The sequence below is a fragment of the Magallana gigas genome, chromosome 6, assembly GCF_963853765.1.
Source record: "Magallana gigas chromosome 6, xbMagGiga1.1, whole genome shotgun sequence".
Taxonomy (NCBI): Eukaryota; Metazoa; Mollusca; class Bivalvia; order Ostreida; family Ostreidae; genus Magallana; species Magallana gigas.
This window is the reverse complement of record NC_088858.1, coordinates 48,377,491-48,402,959: the sequence shown is the minus strand read 5'-3', so window position 1 is coordinate 48,402,959 and position 25,469 is coordinate 48,377,491. Positions and strand designations below refer to the sequence as shown.

At 34.3% G+C, this 25,469-nt stretch overlaps 3 protein-coding genes across 5 annotated transcripts; 1 reads left to right on the top strand and 2 right to left on the bottom strand.

The window, feature by feature from the left end:
• Positions 1-92: 92 nt before the first annotated feature.
• LOC105321449 (metalloprotease mig-17) lies at positions 93-10,945 on the bottom strand. The gene is made up of 12 exons (XM_066086787.1): positions 10,441-10,945; positions 10,029-10,174; positions 9,682-9,909; positions 7,172-7,249; positions 6,691-6,845; positions 4,705-4,739; positions 4,104-4,215; positions 3,407-3,559; positions 1,933-2,074; positions 1,728-1,859; positions 1,185-1,227; positions 93-614 (listed from the first exon to the last, which is right to left on the bottom strand). The coding sequence occupies exons 1-12, from the start codon at positions 10,526-10,528 to the stop codon at positions 460-462; spliced, it is 1,467 nt and encodes a 488-aa protein (XP_065942859.1). The 5' UTR covers positions 10,529-10,945; the 3' UTR covers positions 93-459.
• On the top strand, positions 7,962-9,642 carry LOC105321439 (tubulin polymerization-promoting protein family member 3). The gene is made up of 4 exons (XM_011419705.4): positions 7,962-8,181; positions 8,330-8,542; positions 8,822-8,978; positions 9,101-9,642. The coding sequence occupies exons 2-4, from the start codon at positions 8,346-8,348 to the stop codon at positions 9,281-9,283; spliced, it is 537 nt and encodes a 178-aa protein (XP_011418007.2). The 5' UTR covers positions 7,962-8,181; positions 8,330-8,345; the 3' UTR covers positions 9,284-9,642.
• A 415-nt stretch (positions 10,946-11,360) lies between the features above and the next one.
• LOC105327064 (synaptosomal-associated protein 25) lies at positions 11,361-25,419 on the bottom strand. 3 transcript variants are annotated; one of them, XM_034467492.2, is made up of 9 exons: positions 25,345-25,419; positions 24,684-24,857; positions 21,527-21,609; positions 21,349-21,390; positions 20,715-20,763; positions 20,163-20,280; positions 19,951-20,082; positions 18,858-19,002; positions 11,361-11,644 (listed from the first exon to the last, which is right to left on the bottom strand). In XM_034467492.2, the coding sequence occupies exons 2-9, from the start codon at positions 24,694-24,696 to the stop codon at positions 11,567-11,569; spliced, it is 660 nt and encodes a 219-aa protein (XP_034323383.2). In that variant the 5' UTR covers positions 24,697-24,857; positions 25,345-25,419; the 3' UTR covers positions 11,361-11,566. The 3 variants fall into 3 exon arrangements, with proteins under 3 accessions (XP_034323383.2, XP_065942855.1, XP_065942853.1); XM_066086783.1 differs by lacking the exon at positions 25,345-25,419 and adding an exon at positions 25,089-25,107; XM_066086781.1 differs by lacking the exons at positions 24,684-24,857; positions 25,345-25,419 and adding an exon at positions 23,116-23,384.
• Between the last annotated feature and the right edge of the window lie 50 nt (positions 25,420-25,469).

The following is a 25,469-nucleotide window of genomic DNA, read 5'->3' as shown; positions in this document are numbered from 1 at the left end:
GTAAGTAATACATTTGCAATATATATACACGAAGCTGACCAATGGTACCTTATACCGATCATTCCTATAAAAGGAATACTTGTTTTCACCTGGCATTAATAGGTTTCTACGGCGATGTGGAAGGGCCAGATGAGTGGTTGCCCAGATGAACAATGTGGTCCATTGGTTTTGCATAGATGTAGTTTTAATTTGGAAAAAAATAGACATAATGCATAGAGCTTAACCTGTAAAACTAATCAATTCACAAATCAGCGGAAAATAAATTGTCAGATCACTTTCGGGAAATCAATTCATAAATATTTATTTGCAAATACAACGTAGTCTTGGGTTTCAATATATTTATTATAATACGCATTTAGATTTACAGTCTGTGTAAAGTACCTCATGATGGTTAAGCAAATGTCTCTGACAACTGTAATTTATATTTTTACGCTATAAGAACAAAATATTGCCGTAGATTCATTTCCTGACAGCCTGCTGATTGTCCCGCCCCCTCCCGGCACACGTTCTACAGCAGACCCTGCGGACGGCGGCAAACTGACACGCCTGTTCTCCCTGTCTGTCCAGTAGGGTTCGACAGTACACCTCGTCCTCCGTCCCACCACTGCACGACTCTGTAACACAAACCAGTCTGTACTCCATCATGACTTCACCGTTATTAATTTTGTTTTTGGGTTTTTTTGTGTTCTTGAATCCTTTTCAATCCAATTCCAAGTATTTGGCTAATAACCGGAAAATTATATAGCCAATTTCTAATAATGGCGTCCGTCTACTCTTTTTTTTATCATGAGCAAAGGTGTGCTTTTTTGTATACATTTTGTGAAATCTATGTTTTAATGAGGAAAGATGGTCAATAACTGGTTCATGCATTCATATTTAATCTATATGCAAATTGACGTTGCGAAACATTTTTTCCATGTTTAACATACATGTGTGTGTAATAAAATTCTAAGTACGTGTATCTTGAGTTCAAATTACACTCTCTGTTCCTCGTGATTTATATTCACATTTTGTTAATACATAGTCGAGCAATGGGTCGAATTTAAATTACCTCTGACTAAGAATTTATAAATGTATATAAGTTATATTGTACTTCATGTACCATTTTAATGGTTTGAATGAAGAAACTGAATTGAATTGAGTTCCAGAATGAATTATTCAGATAAACAAACACAAACACTTACCGATTTGTATTTCTTTTGGAACACAATTCCCCTTTCTGCAAATCTATAAAAAAGCAACATCGTCTTGAATGACAACAGGCTATCTAGTTAATAAAATCAACGTATGCATCACTTTTTGTCCGGATTAGTTTTGGGGTGGTTTTTTTTTTTTTTTTTTGGTTATATACTTAAAAATCTTGAAGAAGGAAAAATTAGTTCCATTACTTTTTTTTAAAATTATACTTCTATACTTTCTCTTGCTTTAGACTTTACCATAAGCGTATAAACCATGTTTAAAACATGAACGTTGGACCTTTAAAAGACCTTCAGCATTAGATTACAACACACACTACTTGAATCACCCTGTCTTGCTCAACTACTTTGCCAATGCCCGTACTTTTTCTTAATTTGAAAAAAAAATCTGACTTATTAAAATAGTAGTAACCCGGTCTGCTCCTCTGTTTCCTTCCGGTCGCCAAAGCTACGTCATTTGAAATTTATACGCAGCCTTTAATTCACATTTTCAATGATTTTCAAGTCAATGCCACGTGGTTTGTGACGTACCTTGTTTTCTCCACAGTTCGTTCCTGGTAACGTGACCAGCCTCGCTTTGGTTTGACACATGCTGGGGTTGGTTGGATTATGGCACCAGACATTAGAACAGAACACATCAGTATCAGAGGACGATGTAATATACTGTGAAGAAAAAATTCCAAATATAGATTGGTTCTGTTAACTCCAACGTCAGTGTGATCACGTTTAAACTTACGTGACAGAGCGTGGAGTTGTCACCAAACACAAGCTTGCACTGAGTGTCACGTGTGATGACCTCTCCCGGGGGTCGAAGGTCAAGGTCGTATGAGTATCGGAAATCATGGTTGTCATCATACAAACACTGAGGTGCTTCTGATCTAATCGATGAGAGAGTATATCTATTAGCTTTGTTATGTTAATACTTATATAATTGTTTGTACAGCGCAATAGACAATGAACTATAAACTCGTAACTGAATTTACAGTGTACAGAAAATACTTATGTACTGTATGTACAAAGAAGATGAGGGAATAAGATAGCGCAAATGCCTATTCAGTTTAGTCGTAAAATACAATTTTGAATTTAGTTTTGTCCAATTGAATCTATTCAAATATATTTTAGTTCAAGTTTGCAATCGCACAATTTCTAACTATATTCAGTTTTTAGTATATTTAACAAAAGATACGACAAAAAATATTGCATTAAATTTCTTTGGAATCGAACCCATAACATAAAAACTCTGTATATATAAGGTTAGCTTATGTCGGGTGCTCTAACCACTGAGCCATTTCAGACACCAACAAAGTAGGCTGTTTAAATGCTACGTGTCACTTTCGCCTCGAATTTACGGACTTGTATTATTTTTTCAAAATGATCAATTGTTGGGATACAACATGATATTTTTAATGTATAGTGGGTCACCTCTCCACGTTTTTGTTGATTGAAATCGGTTTGTTTTCCTTTAGACCTTATTTAGGCTATGAGAAAAATATGGAGCACATACCCACTCTATATAAGAAAATGCATTAAAGTTCTAAAAAATGACACTTTCTGCGGGTTTTGATTCGTAAACGCCTCTTTGAGTCAATATAATTCCGGTAATGAACATATTTATAGGTTAAAAATCAATGATATGTTAAATATATATTGTTTTAAATGATACTAAAATAATATCTGACAGATTGATTTGATATTTTAATTTTTCAGTATCTTGTCCTACTGTGCATGGGCATTTTACACGCCTTATCCACCCATCTTCTTTAATATAATTGATGAAAATTATTGGTACAAGCATGACGAAGGGATAATTTACCCCAAAAAGAAATCATTCTGACTTCGACATTAATTATTCCGGGCATAATTCTTAGTTCCCCCATATACATGTACAATAACGTTTGGCGTTGAGGATCTCAAGCAAGCATAATATCAACATGGTTAATATGCTTTTAAATGTTATTTCAAACAATATGAGCTATTCGCAAGTCATTTTAAATCAACAGTTGAAATATTGTGAATGATGAGACCACTCTCCCTTTATCTACATGAGATTTTCAAGTGTATTCTAAGAAAGATAACTCCAAAAATTATGAATTAAAACATCGTTAATTAGCTATAGTATATACTGTACGTCTATTGTTACCTATCATAATGGTGCATCTTGGCTTTCAATATTCAATTGAAAGTCTGTGTAAATATAATGCTGGACAAACCTAAAATGTTGTAATATCTGTGAGCTTGTACATGATGAAAACTGGAGAAGATTTCTAACTTTCTTTGGGTCCATCTGATGTCGAGGAGCCATTATGTAGTTATCGTCTGCTGAACAATTCCCGCCACCGCTACCGTCATGAGATGCACCGAGACTTAAAGAAAATAGGTGATTAAACAATAATTATATCGAATCGATTTTTAGAACACTAAACGGAAAAGAAAACCTTATGTTAAAAAAAAACTTAGGTCAACTTTCATGTAACATTTAAGCATTCAGTATAGAATTATCTCTATTCCAAGTATATGAAAAATGTATTAAATACATTGAAATTTTACAGGGGTGATTATTAGGATGTATTTGTGAGAAACTAGTATTAAAAATTGGTGTTCAAGTCCTGTTACCTGTGAGCTATTTCATGAGCGACCAAAGTCCTATTACCTGTGAGCTATTTCATGGGCGACCAAAGTTCTGTTACCTGTGAGCTTTTTCATGGGCGACCAAAATCTGTTACCTGTGAGCTATTTCATGAGCGACCAAAGTTCTGTTACCTGTGAGCTATTTCATGAGCGACCAAAGTCCTGTACCTGTGAGCTATTTCATGAGCGACCAAAGTGCTGTTACCTGTGAGCTATTTCATGGGCGAACAAAGTTCTTTTACTTGTGAGCTATTTCATGAGCGACCAAAGTTCTGTTACCTGTGAGCTATTTCATGAGCGACCACTCCCACGCTCATGAAGTCTCCGTTTTCTCCAACGATGGACGATGACCGACCCTGTCTGTCACAAACTTTACTCATGTACGCCAAACCTGCAACAAAAGTTGGTTTCTCAGTCTTAGAACAAATGTGCAGGCACGTAGCATCAGCCCCCCCCCCCCCCCCCACTTTTTCTCGCAGCAACTGATTTTTTAAAATTTACATATAAAAAAAATTGAATTACCAAGGAGTTGCCCCCCCCCACCTTTTTTTGGAGGATGTAAAAAAATTGATATGAAAAGAAAAAAATTGTAGTTATATACTTCGCCAGCCCCCCCCCCCCCCCCCCCCTCCACGGATTAGGATTTTGACGACTTTGGGAAAGTCCTAACTTCCTTTTTTATTTTATTTTATTTTTTTTTTTTTTTGCTTGTCAATATTTTTTGGATGAGTCTGCCCCCCCCCCACTTTCAAAAACGATGCTACGTGCCTGATGTGCGATTTCAAATTGTCTGTATCCCAATTTGAAGTTTCAAAATGATATTTTTATCTTATACGTGGTTTAAGTACATCTGTTTATTTTTTTCTTATGAAAAACCTACCGTCAATTTTCCGCGAATTTTTCACCAGCGTGTACCTGCAATTAATTCATGACATATGGTTATAATTGATATAACCCGCACCTGCCACTAATTTTACGTCAATCATTAGCTCCGGTAATTGATTTTTAATGGGCGTCTTCAAAATGACACTCTAATTATCAGAGAGCATTCCTCTTTTTAATTACTTTCAGAATCTATATAAGACCTGCACACAATACTAATGGTATGAAGCGAGAAGTAATCTCAAAGAGAAGGTAGCGTGTTTAATGATCAAAGTTGGCAATTTTACCATGGAGTTTAAAGAAAAAATATACTTTTTAGTAATATCAGGGAGGAGATAAAGTTAAATTTTTCAAAAATACTTTTTGTTGGTAAAATTAGGACCTCATAGTTTATATGTCCCTGATTATATATATATTTTTAATTAGTTTAAAAGAGTTATTTCAAAGATTCCAGGAATTAAGATTTTTTAGACAATTTGGTGAAAGAAATTAAATAGGGATTTTTTACACAATGAAAGCATACTGCCCAGCGTTATAAAATTGTACAAAACCCTAGTTTTGAAGGATAATATCGATATTATCACGCTAAATGTAGATCTATGCGGAATTCTTGTCATGTTTGCCTGGTTATACGCAGCTATTATGTCGTGTGTTTTATATTCCGAACGCGGATGCTAATCTTAGAAACCCTTTCGTTTGCAGACCATCATGACAAAAAGATAATCTTTGTCACATAATCAGACAAAACCTGTTCTGACGAGAGATGCGATGAATCGCCTACATGCAATCGACGTCTTTGAGGAAGTGAAAGATAATCATCTAACGGGACAGGAGTTTTGCTTCAAGCTATACAAAAGTCACGTGTCGATTGAGCCAAAGTTACCAAGACTCGCCAAGCTCTCTAACTGTGAGAATGCTGGAGGAAGTTGCCCCACCCCAACGCCGGGGAGGGTCCACGCCAGAGAAGTGGAATTAGGGGTCGCGAATGTCCAGCAGCTTATCATAAGAGTAAAGACTTATGGAAAATACCACAGTTCGGAAGGCTGTGAAAGACTTTTTAAACTCAAAGTGAGCGTCAAAAACGAGAAAGTTCGACGAAAGAGATGGGGAATTTGGCGGGAGGCTTGCCATCGCTCGATGCTACGAATGGAAGATTTAGTACCAACAATTACTGGTAAACGAACCAACAATTTAAAACTCGGCGAAGACATGTACAAAAGGCCATTCAGCCCCTCCAAAGACGCGCGGATACGACATATATTACAGCCTATTTGTGAGGCGTGGAGGAGATATTTAAACGCGTGATAAAACCAGCCAGGATTTAATATTGGTGGATATTAAATGATCACGATTGATAGACTGATTGATAGTCGGTTGATTTATTGTCCATAAATCGATCACTCATCAGTTTCCTATTTGATTGGATGTGTTTTTAAGAGAATGAGAGAACTGAAATTTAGCCGTTCGTATTAAACAGTCAAAGACTCATAGAAATAAACATTTTTTTAATTAAATGTAATGTAATGTGATCTACACAAGGCCATGAATTAATCCGAAAAGCAAGGATAAATAATAGTAGATAATATCGACAAAATTTTTTTTAAAATCAGTTGTAAACTGCATGTTACTGTATATAGGCCAATTTCAATTTATAAAAGACTATTTATTCAGATGAAAGATTCTATGCTCATATAGCTTTTGAGGAAACGTAGGAACTTTCCAAAAATTGGCGGAAATGTAGTACATATATATATAAATTCAAATGTTCTGGATTTACTTATTACTTACAAAATAAAACTGACATAGTCCTTTACAAAAATTATTATTTGTGTAATTTGTACATGAAAAAACTCCAAATACAATATTTTAAATAATAAATACTAAAATCATTATAGGACAACTGGCATTACATAAAACTTTAACACGGAATACGTTGTTGTGTTACTAAATATACAATTTTTCTTGATGACGTCACCCGACTTACCCTGTGAACCCCACGGCGTGGTCGTATTCAGGGAGACCACTGCTCTGAAGCCATGTTGTAAAGTCCCGAAGTGCTGACTCCACGTCAACCATCGCCTCACTGGTGTAGGCGGGCCGCCGAACGTGACCCCGCACCCAGGGGGAATCCGGGTCCCTCTGACAAATATTTAGATTAATTTTTCTCAATTGCTAATTATGGCCAGGAATGTATATGTCCGTAATATGGCTTGATGGATTTTTTAAATTCAATTCTTGTTGCATAAAAATGATGCAATTTTTATTTCTGAAATTTATAATAAAATATGAGCCGTATTGACAAATATTGATATATTCATACAGTTGTACCTGTTAAATAAATAATTCATGTAGTTCTAGACTGGTTTCATTAGACTTTAACTAATACAACTCTCTCCAAAACAAGCACAATGCTTTTTAACACTGTGATGGCTTCTCTTAGAAATTTTTCTCTAAACGTTCCTCACCTCCTCTATGACAATAGCAGCTAGCTTTATTGCAATATCGAGTCCATGCCTCCTCATAGTTTGGAATCTTTCGTTCACCTAGAAACAAATTATCGATGTAAATAGCTTGATGTACGTATCATATTTCAATTAATTTTGCAGCTTCTGTATATTTCAATCTGATCTAAAATGATTCCACATTCCAATGATTACTGTAATGAACAACCCTTTTATTCCCTGTGTATTTTGCAGCATGCTATGCAGATGAATGAAAAACAGCAAAAAGGCAGAAGGAAATATCATGCATGTTGCACTACTTAAATATTTGAGACCAGAGGAGCATTTCTTGTTTGCAAAAACAATAACCTCCCGAGAGCTCTTGACTGGACGAGCCATGGAATCGATAAAAACTTTATAGAGCTCACAACAATCTTCACACGTGACTTGCCGAGCACATTTCTTTACTTCCCCGTTGCGCCCGCCATATGAATTATTATTAGCCAAGAGCCCGGTTTCCGCTGATACTTAGATGCGGCGCTTTACTCAGTTCACGCCCTGCCTAGTTATCTACAGCTGTAATCGCTGCTGTATTTCGGCACATTAACGTTTGGGATTGTTTACTCATAACCTACAACTTCTGTATCATAAGTGACGCTGGGGACTACATTTAAAGTGACGTCGTTTCTGGGTCTCCGTCGAACAATGACGAGATCGATATTTTGGTGATAGAGTTCCTGTTTACATTGGTGACCACCGCCAGAGACGAGAAGCATATTCACACCACCAGTCTATACCTACCACTATAAGTCATAACCTACAACTTCTGTATCATAAGTGACGCTGGGGACTACATTTAAAGTGACGTCGTTTCTGGGTCTCCGTCGAACAATGACGAGATCGATATTTTGGTGATAGAGTTCCTGTTTACATTGGTGACCACCGCCAGAGACGAGAAGCATATTCACACCACCAGTCTATACCTACCACTATAAGTCACTGTCGTCTGCCAATTTTTGATTGACAATTTAAAGGTACGTTTTGATCAAACGACAATGTAGGTTTTTTTTTACACATTTGTCATGCACTGCATAAATGTTTAAGATTAAGACAATGCAATACTAAAGAGGAACTAATTGTGTAAGTGCATTTTAATCGCTGGCGTTAATTACTGTCTTTCAGAAAAATCGGCTGCAATATGGCGACTGGCGAAGAAAACTACGATATCGATGCCTTGACAGAAAAGCTAAAGGCCTTTGCCTTGACACAGACCAAATCAGCAGCAAAGATGGATAGCAAAACAGTGGGCAAGGTTTGTAAGGAATGCTGGCCAAAAGCCCTACAAACGAGGGTGGACTCCAGTGTGTTTCCAAAAGTCATGGATAAAACCACAAAGTAAGCACTTCTGCTTTTTGAAGCATCAGTATCCATCTACTTAGATCCCATTACATTAGGTGGGGAACACGATTAATTATTTATGTAATCTGATCTGATTATTAATACAAATTGCTATCGGTATAATGCATGATATCGGTGTGTCAATAGTGCACTTCTGTGAGTTGAATTATTATATAATGAGGAAAATGGGATTTTTGTTTATAACTGTTTCAATTGTCAATAAAATTGTAGTGGTATGTTCTGGAATCCATTTACATAGATAATCTGTGTATCTAGGTCTATAAGCCTTGAAAACAAGGAACAAATCCGAAAGTTTATCTCAGAAGCCGCCATTCAGTATGACGACATTAAAGAGAAAAGCAAAGATTTTAAGAAACACGAAAAATTCCTGGCCGAAAAGATTATTGAATCTCAGCTGGGGATAAAGAAAACGGTATATTTGGTTCTTTGCATGGCCCAATAAATGACATCCAATTGCTGTATAAATTTTCACTAAGTTCGGCAATATTAAAGATATAATACCGTAACAATATGATGCAGTCTGTTCTATTTTAGGAAGTTTCCAAGACAGGGGCAATAGATCGTCTGACCGACACCTCCAAATACACGGGGTCACACAAGGAGAGGTTTGATGAGGCGGGGAAGGGTAAAGGTGTGGAGGGCCGAGTGGACAAGGTAGATCAATCCGGATATGTCGGCAACTACAAAGGACAGGGCACTTATGACGAGAAACACTGAGTAACGTAGAACGACCATCACTTTGTGTCTTATCAACTCCACCTAACCTCCAGTTTTTAAAGTTTTATTGCATGATGTATTCTTACTTTTATGAATACTTTATCAAATATTGTGTAAATTATCAAATCTCGTAGATTTTGTGAGCGTAAAAAATATGTGTAGTAAACTTAGTGTAAACATTAGAGACCTCTTGTATCTTTAATCTAGTAAACTTATAACTGTAACAACCAAGTAGAATGTATATTACTCATGGTATAAAGATAGAAATAGTACAATCCATGTGAACAACAGTGCAATAAAAGAAATATGGTTGTATCTTTAGTAAATGTCAGTACTGAGATAATAAATAGACAACCTGATATTTATGTTCTATATTGTGATTTTAATCATGAACTTACCATGGCGAATATCATGCTGAAGTAAAGTACAATGGCGTTGTGAGTCTGTCTGACATCATCCTGGTTCCTACTGAGGAATTTACGAAACAACTGAGAGTCGACAACCGCCATCACGTGGAGATTTAACGACGTGGCCGGCGTATCTTCCGCTGCCTGGAAGATATCCTCTGTTCCTTCTACTTCCATGTCGGTGATGACGTCATCTTTTATATCAGAAGCAAAATTTATCTGCTGAGAAAAGTTAATTAGTAATCTGCATATCAACATGTGACTTTACAGTATTGATAATTTAAGTGGTAATGCAGTCTGAGATAGTGTAAGAATTTAAGCATGTCTGTCGAGTTTACGAGTTTATCTTTTTCTTGTTGTATGATGTCCCAGTCAATGTCTACATAACCGATGTCTGTTTTGTCCGCCGTGATGACGTCATCCAATGCCATTCTATTAACAGGCTTCCTAAATTCATAACCATGGCTACCACCACCATTTTTATCTGAAATGAATAAAATTCAATGACAGACATAGACAAAACAAAGTAGCAACATTTGGGATTAAAGATAAAGTCATCAAATAGATGCATGTTTCAAGAAAAACTAGAAGTAGTAGCATTTACAAAGATTAAGGCTATACCTTTTCTACTTAAAAGATAACAGTAGTGTAAATTGTTGAAATTTGCAAGGTCTATATAGCTGTCTATTATCCAAAAAAATTTCACAATAAAAAAAAAAAAACATGCAGAAATAGAAAAAAGAAACTTACCAGGTTTTAAAATCGTAAAACACTGTACGACTAAAGTCAACATTGATACCAGGAGAACGGAGAGACATACCCTGACCATTGCAGCCATTGTTCATTGTCCACTGACAAACCAATGATTGAATACAGGGCCTCCGGAGTTTATTCTTAGAGGGCCATCAGATGGCTAGACACTATTGCTTAGGGAAGCAATCCGATTTCTTTTGGTTTCTTGCTGGTTTGAACACATTTGACCGGCCAGTGACTATGTCTTGTTCTTCCTGACACACTGTATATTTAGTTTTCCGACATGAATGCTTGGATATCAATGACATGTACATGTATATTTGGTAACGTGACGTTTTACCGGTATCCTACGTAATTAATACTTATTAATAATTATATATATTACCTTTTGAAGGAAAATGACCATCGAATCATTCTATTATGAAATTGACAGAATGTAATGAATTCAAATAGAAATTCTATAGCTTGTAAAACAACAATCGAATGAAGTCAGACAGTATGGTTATCTGAGTAATGATATGTAGGATGTATTGAACTGCAACCACTCACCTGTATAAAACAAACACTGCAAACCTTTTATTAGCCCAACATTCGTGCAGATTTATTTTCGCGAACACGTAAACACTCAGTGTTGATTTACTAATATAAGTTTGTGGAAAGAAATGGTGGCAAAAACATGGCTCTCTCCATTAAACTCACCAACTTTTTCATACGTACTTGGATAAAGGTTAGTTGACAGAAATGTTGCTTTTGAATGTCTTTACAATTACAGATCACTTTACATACACTGATCTATATACTAGTACGTTGTATTCCATCACAATATCTTGCAATTGTTTTACCTGTATACGTACATCTTACGTGATCTTGTACAACACACTCCTCCTACTGCCTTGATAACACAAAAAATACTTGGCCTCTCTTTTGTAATTTATTTCATAATACAAATTTATTATCACCGGTTTGTATCGTATAACTATTGTCACTGGTATGTTATGTATGATAACGATGCTTTCTATACAAAATCGAACATTGTTCTCTATCACTATTCTCCATAAACTAATGAAGCTGGACAATGGTCACACCGTTACACTAGCAGTTTGTACACAGATACAGCTTCATATTATATATTATTTATTTTCCTTAAGGACTTCTTCAGTTCTTGGTTAGCCATCAGGATTCTGGACTCGTTAGACTGTGTCTTTAATAAAATTAAGACAATAAAATGTTCAGTACAAGATATATTCGTAAGGAACCATAAAACTGTATCGTTGATATGGGTTGTTTTAATATGGATTGAAACAAAAGTCGTGATTACAACCAATGGAAATACTAAATCACCTGAATTGAAATACATTTACTATAGTTAAAGTATGTTGCTTGTACTTTATTAAGGTCTTCCGTTTCCAACGGAAGACCTTTCTATTATTGTGCGGGAAAGATTATTTTTCTTTTTTTTTTTTTTCTTCCTAGACGCGAACTTTGAGGCTTCATATCTTGCTTATTTCTGAACGGTTTTTGCTCAAATTTTCAGGGCTAATGTACTTTACAAAACACTATCTGAAGCAATTCATAAAATTTAGAATTCCCTTTCCGTTAAAGAGTTATTCCCCTTTTAAAAAATTTTAGGGCCTTTTGTTTCCAGACAAAGGCTCCGAGACTATGATAGCAGGGAATGGGAATCCAACGAATTTGAATAACAGAAACATTGTAGTTGTGCACATCTGTTTTTGTTTTTAGATTACGTTTTTTATTTAGGAAAAGGTAGGGGATCAAAAAACAGGATTCAAAAAAGTGCGAAAATTTAGACATATTTTCCTTTATATCTTTTAAACGAAAAATATTTTGTTAAGACATGTAGAATAAAAGTTGTGCAAAATATAGAGGGCTTTCATTTGACACCAATAAAAAAGCACTGGCCCCTTAAATTAAGGGCCAATGGCCCCTAAAAAATTTTGCTTAATAACTCAAAAACGGTTAGGATTTTGATATGGCTGTCGCTGGAAAAGTTGTTTGTTGGGATCTCATAAAGGTCGTTACAATGTTATTTTGTATGTGATTTGTGTAGTATGAGTGTAAAAAGCTTTACATGTTAACATGTACCTGTTTTCATTTGACAAGTTAACGAAAGTCTTTGCGCGTACAACACGCATAAAGTCACCGCAGAAAGTATGCTGGTTTATACAAACGGCATTAATTCATAAGAATTTTTTTTTTTTAGAATACGTGCTTTTTTTAGGAGTTTAAGTCATTGTTGTTAACTGGTTAAGTTCTTATAATGCTCAACCCTTAAAAACGGGATTTGGAAAACAAATCATTGTTTTTCTTTTCTAGTAAACCACAAAATATGGAATTAAAAAAAATCTATGCATTACATTTTAGTTATTAATCCATACATTTAAAATCTACCTTGAATCAGAGCTGGTGTGTACCATTACGTAAGCTCTCCCTCGCCCGCGGCCGAGAAAATCGGTCACCATGGTCGCGGCTGGACTACCTAGCGGTCAGGGGTTATCTAATACACGAGAGTTGCGTCTCTCATATATGAGTTTATTTATCCGCAAACCCAAGAATTTTTTTCGTTTTGATTACACATGTTTTTTATGGATTAAACGATTGGGTGTCAATTAAGAAATCGTTCAGTTAATTAATAACAGCAATGTCATTCTCAATCTAAAGCAATAATAGATATAGATAAATTGTGGGTTTTAAGTTTAAAATAAATAACTTCTATTTGATAGAGTAAGGTCATTATACTGCAATTTTCAAGGCTTACTGGGTTCTGAGCTGTGTGGGTCTGTGCGTTGTACCTTTACGTAATCTATCGTTCGCCCACGGCCGAGGATCTCAGCCACGGCTGCACTACATAGCGGTTATTTATACACAAGATTCGCACACCGAGACGCACACTTCCATGCATATGAACGTGTTTGAGTTAATATAGTCGTAAATACAAGAACTGTTTTAATTTTATGGTGTAAAAGTTTGTCCATTTTGTATTTATTTAATTAAATTTGAGTGTAAATGAATATTAATGAACGATATTACTCCAAATCGGAAACATCGTCAGACATAAATTAATGGTTGGTTTGTTTATATAAAATATTTTATAAACTGTACAAATAATGTTTTAAATCAACAACAACAACCCCCCCCCCCCCCTAAATATTAAACATTTAAATGATGATCATCCATCGCCCATGGCTGAGGAGATCCGGCACGATTGGACAAGTGATCCGCGGTCGGTTCGTGATCTTGTACCTTATCACGCGTTCATGTTTCATATTTTGGCATTTTGCACGGAACCAACTATATTTTATTATGTTTTCAACTATTATTTTGGTTTAAGATGAAAAGATAAATTTATTTTACTTGTACAGTTGATTAAGCATTGGTGTATACGATAGCGTACAAGGTAGTTTAAAATCAAATCAAATTATAATCAAAGTTCCATGTTACGTGTTTGCGGTAGGTGCTAGCACGATAAAAGAATGTCCTGAGTTGAGGCATTCGATGATTATTTAAAAGAATATTCACATGAGTTTTAAACAACTTTAGATTAGATTCTATCGGTCACATATTAATCACTTCTGTAGTTTTTCTACATGTTCGTTTCATTATGGAAGCGAACTCATTGCTGCCCCCCCCCCCCCCCCCGCCCCATCCTCCCGCCCCGCTGACAGGAGCTCGCGCTGTATTTTTTTTTTTTGGCGAAACGATATCAAGATCTGTCGAAAATCATTTTTGGTGGCTTCTTCTTGTTTCACTTTCCCAACCGTTTGTTTATTCGGTCAGTCTGTGTTAAATCAATCGCCACGTGCGACCGAGAATCTAGTGTCGCTTCAGCGCACACAGCTCAGAACATATATAGCCCCGGGTCATCAGTTGTTATGTAATTGAGTAACAGTTGGAATGGTGCTTTTACTACATAAAATATAAATAAAAAATCATCCAGAAAAAATGTTACCGTAACTCAATACTCAATACCAAAAATAAAAATCCGTATGATTACAAACTGAAATCGGTTTTTCAGTATTCGGCGGGATTTGATTTTTCTTTTAACATTAGTATTTTTATTGGTTTCAGAGAATACGATGTAAAAATACAAACAGGAAATTAATCTAATATTATTTACATTGATAATGTTGAAAAATATTTAAAATTAAATTAGTCACATTCGTTAGAAAACAATGTTATACAAACATCCGATAATTTTTTTTCCTATGTCGTATCATTCGCGTAAATAAATATGTTCTGTACATATCCATGTACCTCAGAAAAAATTCAAATGATTAAACAAAAAAGAAAGTTGTAATTACTATTTCGGATTTTTTTCAAAGTAATTTAACATTGTATTGAAAGATCAAGAAATAAAAATGATTTAAATTTTTGACTCAATCTTCGTATATATTACCGGCGCTCCTTACATGTATAACGGCGTACAGTGTATATAGATTATCATGATCTATTTGAATTAAGTTCCATTCGTAAAGATTCCCATAATAATTAATTGCATGACTGTGTACATTGTAGGCAAATCCCTGTGCGTTAATTACGTCTTGTTTTCCGTTAACAGTGGTTTAAGTAATTAAAATAATTACTTGTAAAAATATCTATAATCGGGATTCCAAAGAACTTACTTACCGCAATTCATAGAAATGATCAGTATGTTTTCTTTCTATGTTTACATTTAATTTTGTTCAAATAATTAATCAATTTTCTATCATTTAAATTGTGTGCTTCATCAAATACTGATTCCAATTACCTTGAAGTCATTAATTTTTCCATTGGCTATTGACAAAAAAAGAGACACTTGACCATCCAATGAAAACAAATACACAGAGTTTGATTGACAGGTTCAGCCAGGTGCAGGTCTCACCCGATGTCCGAGGTTATGTGTGCCGCGAGTGGTCTCAATAAGAGTTATCGATGTAAATAAATTAAAAAAGATACATGCTTATCAAAACATGCTCGTGTAAGTTAAAGTTGATCAAGGCTTGTTCCAACAGAAATCATGTTTTGCTAACTGCTAATTTTTTATGTATAGCGAATTTTAATACTGTAGATTCCTTATTTTACGCGAGTACTTAATTCCGCGATTCAACGATTTACCATCAAATCGCGAGAACATAAAATCGCGAATGCCGAAATGTTATCTTACTTTCATGTTGTTAACATGTGTCCCAAAATTAAAAGCGAGATTTTAAAATTCGCGAGACGGACTTCTCGCGATTTTACGCGGATATTAATTCCTCGCGTTTAATTAGGAATTTACAGTATTGTACAGTCATTTTACCGGTAACGAATCAGTATGCGGTGTCTCGTGTATGCAACTATTATTATCGGAATTCCAAATGTTTTTATTTTTTGTTTAAATCGCGTTTCTTTGTCCTTCTAAACTGTATCAAACTTCCGAAAATATAAAGGATGAATTACAGAGACAGTAATTTCAACACCCCCTCCAGTTTCCTAGTTTTGAATTCGTTTCTCAGTATCGAATTAAGCGCCCTTTATCTCTTCTGACCGAATATTTTGAGGCAAATTAATTTCAAAAATATACTAGAGGTACATGTAAATGGACTTATAAATGAACAAGGAAAAACAATTGTGGGAATATGTCATTTGAACAAATTATATGATCGTTATTTTTATCATACCGTTTTCCGGTCAAATTGAAACTGGACTTGAACATTTTTCATTTCCGTTACTTTATAATATTGAATTTTCATAAAAACACTTTATAGTAGTAATTGATGATAAGTAGTTGCCATTTTCCTTTGTTTTTCCCGTATATCTATCAATTTTTGCAGCCAAATAATACTTCTGTCGCAATGAACCGTAACTAGGAAAACTACACGTGGTTCTATTTGAAGTCGTAATTTCATTCAAAGCTCCATTATTATTTGATATGATGTATTATCTTTTTAAATGAATTATATTTACTAATTATTCACTAAATAGGGATCAATAACAAACTTATTTTCATAGTTAGGCTTTCGTTTTTTCTGTTTTGAACATCCGGCAGCTCATATCTGGGGCACATTTTTAATTTGTAAACAATTCGGTAAATAATCGTGCAAATGGCAAACAACTTCACGCACTGATATAATATTTATTTCTGTGTTATAATCACCTAGCTAGAATTTTTTTAAACCTCAACTTTGTCTTCCACCAATAATTTTTCTAAAAATTATTCGATACTGGCAAATATTCGTTACCGGTAAAACTGTACCAGTACTGAAACATCGTATAAAAACGTTATATATACATGTACTCTGTAACTAGTCGTCTTTTAATACATATACCTTTCTTTTGTTTGTTAAAAATAAATTCAGTTTTGTAAAAAGATAAGTATATCATTTCTTCTAGATTTTTTTTCTTCATGAAAATACCTACAAGAGAGTTTTGCCAATCACAAACAGTTTAAAGTACATGTAATGTAAAACACGGGCTCCATTTTGAAACAAATTGTCAGAGAGTTCCGAATGAAATCTGATAAACGTTTCACATGGTTCACGCACGCTTTGCTCGAAACGATTTAAACGCATTGTCCGAAATTCTGCACGCTTTGTCCGAAACGCTAATTGGTTTACACGAAACGCTTCACGATTCACACGAAACGCTAAACGGTTAATACGAAACGTTTTTCGCACGTAAGTCGCACGCTTTTTTTGTTGTAGTAGTACGTTTCAGGGTCTGTAAATTTTGTCAGCACGCAACAATTCTAAATTGCACATTGTCTTCAAAAATTTACAAATATTTTAATAAAGAAGTTATCTTAGAGAAAAGGTTACGTGTTTTGTAAACGGGTTCGGTTTAAAAAAAAACAAACACCAAAATTCCTGACATGACACATGAGTACATACTGTTTATTACAATGCTTGCTACCCTCTGAAAATTTAACTCGCCATTAAATATCTCATTTTTTAAAATAATGTTTGTTACGATTACATAAACTGTGTGCGACAAATAGTTTTCCTAAAACATTTTCTTATTATACCCCCCCCCAAACAAAGTTTGGGGGGGGGGGGTATATAGGAATCACCTTGTCCGTCCGTCTGTCTGTCTGTCTGTCTGTCTGTCTGTCTGTCCGTCTTGTCTGTGCAATTGTGTCCGGTCTATATCTTTCTTAAGGAGATACATTGGAAGTTCTTACTTCACACAAAGATTGCTTATGACCTAAGGGTGTGTCATGACCTTGACCCAAGGTCATTCGGGCAAGGTCAAGGTCACTGGCAAAAAAAATGCAAAATTCGTGTCCGGTCCATATCTTTCTTATGGGGAAACATTGGAAGTTCTTACTTCACACAAAGATTGCTTTTGACCTAAGGGTGTGTCATGACCTTGACCCAAGGTCATTCGGGCAAGGTCAAGGGCAGAAAAAATGCAAAATTCGTGTCCGGTCCATATCTTTCTTATAGGGAAACATTGGAAGTTCTTACTGCACACAAAGATTGCTTATGACCTTAGGGTGTGTCATGGCCTTGACCCAAGGTCATTCGGGCAAGGTCAAGGTCACTGGCAGAAAAAATGCAAAATCCGTGTCTGGTCCATATCTTTCTTATGGGGAAACATTGGAAGTTCTTACTTCACACAAAGATTGCTTATGATTAAAGGGTGTGTCATGACCTTGACCCAAGGTCAATTGAGAAAGTTCAAGGTCATTGTTTCAAAAAAGCTAAATTCTGTCTGTGTCATGTCTTATTAATTGAAATATTAGAAGCTAAAAATTAACAGTTTCCAAAAATAAAGCAGTTGTTATTTATAAAAAATGGACAGTGAAATAGATTCATCCAATATTTTCTATAATAGCAAAAATACACGCGTAATGATTTTTTTCTTAGCGGGGGGTATCAATTGTGAGCTTGCTCACAGTACCTCTAGTTTTCTTTTTCAAAACACGTTTTATATGCAGGCTTTCAATCACAACACGTTTTTATAACAAAAGCAGAACTGAAAATTAATAATTATAATCGTTTGACACCATATCACATATATTTTCAACTCGCAGCAACAACGGAAGACCTACTCGTGGCTTTGCCACGAGCTCTGCTCTAGTTTCTTCTTTCTTTTTGAAATTATTTTACTTTGATATAAACACAACTAGAATTGTAGTGGCATTTCGTGGGGGTTTCTTCTTTACTTTCGCTCAAATTATCTTTTCAGTACATATAATGTTAATAACAAAACAAGATATTTACGGGTCTTTTTTTTTTTTTTTTTTTTTTTTACAAAGAAAGATGTTTGTACTTTGCATCTCGATTGTAACTCAATCCAAAATTTGTCATTCACTAGAAATATTCAGTTTAATCGTTTTAGGAATTGAACATGAACAAAAATAAAATTGGAACTTTCTCCGCTAAAAAGTGGCAGCGTTTAAAATGATAATCATTCATTCTCAATCTGGCACAAACCTTGTAGTTGATTCGATCTATCTGTCTGTTTTGGTACTCGATCTCACTGACCATGTCAATCGCCATGTCTCTCAAATTACCCACAATGCCACTGACACACAGAAGGTTCTCTTCCATTTCATCCTCTCGCGCGTCGTTGGTTATTCTTTACATAAAAAAAGTATTGGTGAAAACTTTTAAGACTTCGATTTTTAACTAGAGAAACGTTGGGGTTTTTTAACCTGGGTTTATTTTACTGTTCTGAAAACTCGGACCTTTGGTTCCGTTTCATTTAATTTCATTTACTGAGTGGCAGGGGCTAATAATTGGTTGTAATGGCACGGATTGATTGATTTGTTGGTTGTTTCCTTTTATAGAAGAATATGTTAACACTTATTATTAGAAGTAACTAAGCCATTGTGCCAGATAAAAATGCCAATTTTGCGTCCATCATAGGCTTATTTTCACTAATATCCATATATGCTATATGATAGACCATTGCACAGGGAATATAACCTCGTTTGGGGGAGGGGAGGTCTCGTCTCAAAGGTTTATACCTTTAACATGCAATATTCCATTGGAAAATAATGGTTCATAGGGATACCGGTAAAACAATTCTGCAAGATGATACAGAGAGAAAATTGGAGGATTTTCCATCAACCTTTCAAGGAATGTATTTCATATATTTTATTAAGTAAAATTATTTTAAATTGATTTCGGACCGATAACTTTTCATAGAAATTTCTTCCTATAGGATTGTAAATTCTTAAGAGTTTTTTAATCATATCAGAATTGAAATTTCTATATAAAAATTCATTCATTCGGTAGGAAATTCCTGTTGCTTTAGGAAAATTGCTTCCCATAAGAATTATTTTTTCCAATATGATATTTTTGGAACCCGCATCTTAAAAGAGGCCAATATTGGCACTGGCATAATCATCAGACAAAGAATCCCTTCTTCCGGTATTCGGTAAAACAAGTGAGTTAAGTTGAGAAATTTAATTCGTCTAGTTTTACGTCATTTGCTTATAACATTGCCTTTGCAATGGTGTTTTGCATAAGTAATACTAATGTACTAGGCAAAAATCAGTAGTTTAGCATCTTATAACTTTACCGGGTTATCATGGTGCCATTGGATTGTGCGTTTCTGCCCATGGCCATCCGAGTTATTTGAGAGTTCACTTTGCCGTCCTCTGAAATTCTCCAAGTCTTCTCGTATTCTCCACCCCTCCGAAATTTTTTTGACCTGCAAAATGAATACATTTTTTAATTTACATTACCAGGGAACAAAATTTCATTAATCATATCAAACGAGACAATTTTTACCGTTTCCATGGCAATACACACAGTCCACAGCATTTTTCAAGTCCCTCCAGATTTTTCTCAGCATCCTCCATATCTACACTGATCTGATTCGTCCCCTCCTCGATCCGATCCAGTTGTTCTAAATATAACGTGACAATTTATGGTTTTTATTATCAAGTCATTGGAAGAAACTGTCTCGAAAAACGAGTTTCGAAAATTTCGTTAACATACAGTGGTGTTTTATGTGTAAAATAAAGTCATGCGTTACGTGATGGAACGTCATCATTGCAATAGGGCCTAGATAATCAACATGTAATATTGTTCGTTGTCAAACACAGTTGCTTTGGTTTGGAGTATGAAAGCCGATGACAATGGCGCAATAAACAGTGCATTTATATTACCTGTATACTTTTTCTTTAAAAACTTTCATTCAACAGAAAAATGTCTCGGTTTTTCTGTCCAAGAAAGGGATAATCTCAACACGTTAGTATGTTTAATTTCCCTGTGTAGTTATATACGTGAAATATGACAAAAGGCCCGGGTGTGGTTGAGTGAAATTTTAAGCAAACTCACCCCCTTGTTCGTCAATCAAAACCAGGGACCGAATACCTGCTTCTTTGGCCTAGGTGGAAGAAGAATTCATATTTTAAAACTTCATTGTCAATAAAACGATAACTATTGATTCGTATATCGTTTGTTCCAAACATGGTTCCATTTAATTGGTGTAAAAAAAAGAGTTTTACACTTTAGGGAATGGGATTTGAGTTCAGAAAACATACGATATTCTACTATAATCGCTGCTCAAAGAAAGTAATGTCTTTTTGTTTCAGGTTACAATCATCATTTCCCGAATTCGTGGAATGGTCCCTATGTGCCTGGGGGATGGGTCAAATGACTTCACCGACTCAATGAAATGGCTCTGTTACTCCACTGTACATTACTATTAGAGATATTTTCCTCACGAATTCACCAAAAAGAACGAAATGCATCGTAAAAAGATTGGTTTTAGAATAGAAATTAATTTGGTTGAGGTCAATATGCCATTAGTGGAGCTAATTTACCGTTACTATACGGTGTTAAACTATCAGTTACATTATGTCAAGGAACCACGGTAGGGGAAACAAGAGAATCCCGGAATGCGGTCTTTTCATTGAGGACTCCAATGACTCACTCGTTAAAACAGATGTAACTAGTTCTAGTATATTACCCTATCCACCAGTTCTGTCATTCTCCTTGTGCTCTCCAGAGACTGAAAAAGAAAATTCAATTCGGGGATTTTAATCAAGATTTATCTTTAGTAAGCCTTTGATGAAATTGATGAGATGGTATTGTTTCTTTATACATGTATATTATTTGATCAACATGTGTATATTTTTTTTACCAACCTCGTCCACAATCTGGTCACACTTGGCCTGCACTGCTTGTTTTTCAGATTTGTCCTGTCTTGACGTTCTGTCTCCATTTTTATCTTTAAAATGTAAATTATTTACATCTAACATTAATTGATATCAAAACTCATAAAAATATTTTCTAACTATATCTAAATTTAGTTGTCCTTTTATCCAACGGTTTTATCTATAATGGTTCATTTTAGAAGTCTGTTTACATATTTCTATACAAATTAAAAATAAATAAACAAAGTACATTTTGGACATTTTCATGATTGCGCCCGAAAATTTATATCCGCAGCGATATTACGATCAGAAGGACCTTTTAAACCATCAAGTTGTTCGACAAAATTAACAATATTTTTCTTTTCTAAATGATACATGTACAACACATGGGTTGCAAAGGTTTCAACAGTAAAATGTCCTTTTTCCGGTTATCAGGGCGGACATACGTGTGGCAATCATTGCATGCAGAAAAAATTGCGCGGAGGTGTTAAGGAAGCATATGGGCAATTTAGCGTCTTATTTTGACTGTTATATTCAAAATCGTGAAATTAAATAACTATTTTGAATACGATCAAAAACTTTGTATTATCCTTTGAAATAGATGTCAGTGCAATAAAATCGGGTAGTACATTACTGCCACATTGGTGCATGACCACGTGACAACTATAAATAGCTTACGTATATTCCTTAAAGGGACTTGGACACGATTTGAGATCAAAAATTTTATTTTTATTTTTTATGTATAAAATGGTTTACTGGTGCATTTTAAATGATTGACCAAAATATTGAATGTTAAAGTCAAGTTACGTGTGAGATACAGAGGTGAGAATTGGTTGTAAAGTAAACAAAGCTCGAGTCTTATAGTTGTTTACAAAAAATGTATTGTAGAGAATTACCATTTCTTAGACAAAATGACATGTAAAAACAATTTAAACTAATTCAGTACCTTCATAAATACCATTATAAACAAAAGAAAGATACATCTGATTGAAACTTACACCAATACAACACATATGTAAAAATGACAATATTCCAGCTTTGTTTACAAAACAAAGAATTATGAACTCTGTAACTTGCTTATAACTTGATATTTGACTCTCAAATTTTGACATAGCACTATAAACTTCTATATTTATCAGTATAAACATTGAAAATGGAAAAATAAAATTTGAAAATTTTTAGTCAAATTGTGTCCAAGTCCCTTTAACATAAAATGAGATAGAACAACACTACCCCGCAGTTTCCAAAATAAAATAAACATACTAAGTGAAGGCAAAACATCTCAGTTTAATCAAAACTGCTGCTAGAATCCTATGTTTTTCTTGATTCAATAGTTATTCATCCGGTTCTCGTAAAACCCAACTTTAATAAAGTTTGTACGGAAAACGGCAGGTTGCATCAAAACAACACACAACATGGGATTCTAGCAGCACTTTTCAATTCAAGCATTGATCAAACTAACGATACATATAAAATTCTAAGTTCAATATATGCGGGGTAGTGTTGTTCTAGTCGGATTTTTATATCGTAAACAACGACAGAGGAAAGCCTGGCCGAGAAATAAAAGCAAATTTACATACCTTTTAGCGAATGATTGATAAAACTATTATCTCTCCCAGTATTCTTATGTTCCATTCTCAATAAATCACACCACAATATTTTATTAGAGTTCTTAGATTAGTTATTTTTTGAATATGTTTACAATGCCTTCCGATCAAATTCACACGACATTCAACTTTTAGTCATGACGTCATCAATGTGTAAATCTACGTAATACAAACTAATTTCTGAAAAAAAATTGACTTCAGTATTTTTATTTGCTTTTGTTCTACGTTTCGTTGCTTAGATAATTAAATATGTACATAATAACTAAGATTTGTGATTTCACAAAATTACATGTAACTCAGAATCCATATGCTTCCTTAACACCCCCGCGTGGGGTTTTTTTTTTTTATTATAGGTATGACCACAACCGAAGATAGTTTTTTTTTTTTACTGTTTACATATACATCTTTCTTTTAATAAATTACCAAATGAATTTTTTTTTTACTGTTTACATATACATCTTTCTTTTAATAAATTACCAAATGAACAACTATAAAGTGAGTCAGAGTAACTAAATTATTGTTAGTGTACATCAGTACGATCTAGTATATTTTTCAATGTATAAGAATATGAGTCTGGCGTCATTTGGTATTTTTTTTATTTTATTTTTTTTTCGTAGGTTGCTGAAAGTTTTAATGGATCGATAAACTGGTTGGAACTGGATCCTGTAGATTTCAGCCCTTTCAGTTTCTATAGAGCTATGAATGAATCACGAACAGTTTTCTAAAATATAGGATAAATACCCAGTAAATGTGGTTAAATGTTAATTCCGATATGTTTAATTGAATCAAATCGTATTCACTGTAAAGGGTTTATCTCTAATACGTGTATATGTTGGGGTTTTTTTGTTTGTTTTTTTTTTGTTTGTTTTTTTTTTGGGGGGGGGGGTGGCATTAATATCTTATTGATTACAAAAATTCCATAAATGAATGATATTTGGGACAACCCTCGCCTTCGGACCAATTCGAACATATTTCTATACACTAAAGACTTTTAGTTCTTTTATGGCATGCCAAATTCACAAAAATAGCTAAACGTAGTTTCACAATGACACTCAATAAACTAGGTTTATCGACTGCAAATCATAGCTTTCAAAACGTAAACTATAGTTAACGATTCGTTAAATATAATCTGTAAAACAATATTTCACAGTTGTAAACTACGGTTTACGAATGCTACTAAAGTTTATTTGTCTGTAAATAACGTTATCAAAATAGGTTTTGCTAATAGATATAGGTTCATATCTGTAAAGTATAATTTACATTCGTTAACTATAATTAAGAGCTGTTTATCATAGTTTCACAAATCGTAAAACTATATATTTATCAGATTGTTATCTAGTTCACAAATCATGAAACTATATCTATCAGATAAAATAACTAAATTCATTTGTCAAGTTGATTGAGATTTGAAATAATAAATTTGTTCCATTCAAAAAAATCATCATCCTTTTATCCATTTATCAATATCTTATTTATTTTCCTTATATAAAATCTAATATCATATCTGAAGTGATAATAAATAAAGAATGATCCAAATTTACCTCTTGTCGTCATGTGTCCACTATTATGGGTGGTCCGATAGTTTATAGTTTTCCTGAATTTCACTCATAAAAGAACCATCTTCCTTATATATGTGTGGGCACGCATGATGACCGCCAGAAAATTCTCAACCAGTTTCCTAGGCTAACATCCAATGAGGAAAGGTTTCGTATCTTCTATATATAGTCGAGGAATACATACGATGAGAGTACAGTAGCCTTAACTGAAGCACGTGCTTCCACATTTAATTTGTAACGTAAAAAGTAAAATATATTAAAGTAAAATTATAATATCTCTAATACTTATAAGCATACTATATAGGGGCTAATTTTATTAGACTGAAATGGGACTTGGTTTAACTGACAAAGTCTCATTGATTTAGATACTTTATTTGTTATTTTACTTACATTTTTCATTTTCTTACTTCTTTTTTTTATTCTACACTACAGTATGGTATGGCATATCTTATTTTATGATCTTTTGGCTTAATGTGGTATGGGACATCTGTCGATATTAATGTGGATTAAAGTACATTATAATTGAAATACTTTCGCCGGTTTAGAATTTTCAAATTTTACAATATCTAACCAAAAATAGCTTTTAAAAATATTTTGAATGGTAAAAATTGTAAAACCCACAGTGGGATTCGAACTCATGACTTACAGTTTCGTAGTAAACCCTCTAACTCACTACTCTACGCGGTTAGATGATAATAATGGGAAAGAAACTACTTATATAACTGCACTTAATTTTATTGTTTATTTTGATAAACAATACGTCACAACATG

Excerpts from the sequence above, each read along its gene's own strand:
- LOC105327064 (XM_066086781.1), bottom strand. The coding sequence starts at position 23,170 with ATGGAACATAAGAATACTGGGAGAGATAATAGTTTTATCAATCATTCG. Across the intron at positions 20,764-21,348 it reads TGACAGAACTGGTGGATAGG|GCCAAAGAAGCAGGTATTCG; the intron begins GTAATATACTAG and ends TCTTCCACCTAG. Across the intron at positions 20,083-20,162 it reads TGTGTATTGCCATGGAAACG|GTCAAAAAAATTTCGGAGGG; the intron begins GTAAAAATTGTC and ends TTCATTTTGCAG.
- LOC105321449 (XM_066086787.1), bottom strand. The coding sequence starts at position 10,528 with ATGGCTGCAATGGTCAGGGTATGTCTCTCCGTTCTCCTGGTATCAATG. Across the intron at positions 7,250-9,681 it reads TCAGCATGATATTCGCCATG|GTGAACGAAAGATTCCAAAC; the intron begins GTAAGTTCATGA and ends ATTTGTTTCTAG. Across the intron at positions 4,740-6,690 it reads CACGCCGTGGGGTTCACAGG|GTACACGCTGGTGAAAAATT; the intron begins GTAAGTCGGGTG and ends AATTAATTGCAG.
- LOC105321439 (XM_011419705.4), top strand. The coding sequence starts at position 8,346 with ATGGCGACTGGCGAAGAAAACTACGATATCGATGCCTTGACAGAAAAG. Across the intron at positions 8,543-8,821 it reads GTCATGGATAAAACCACAAA|GTCTATAAGCCTTGAAAACA; the intron begins GTAAGCACTTCT and ends CTGTGTATCTAG. Across the intron at positions 8,979-9,100 it reads AGCTGGGGATAAAGAAAACG|GAAGTTTCCAAGACAGGGGC; the intron begins GTATATTTGGTT and ends GTTCTATTTTAG.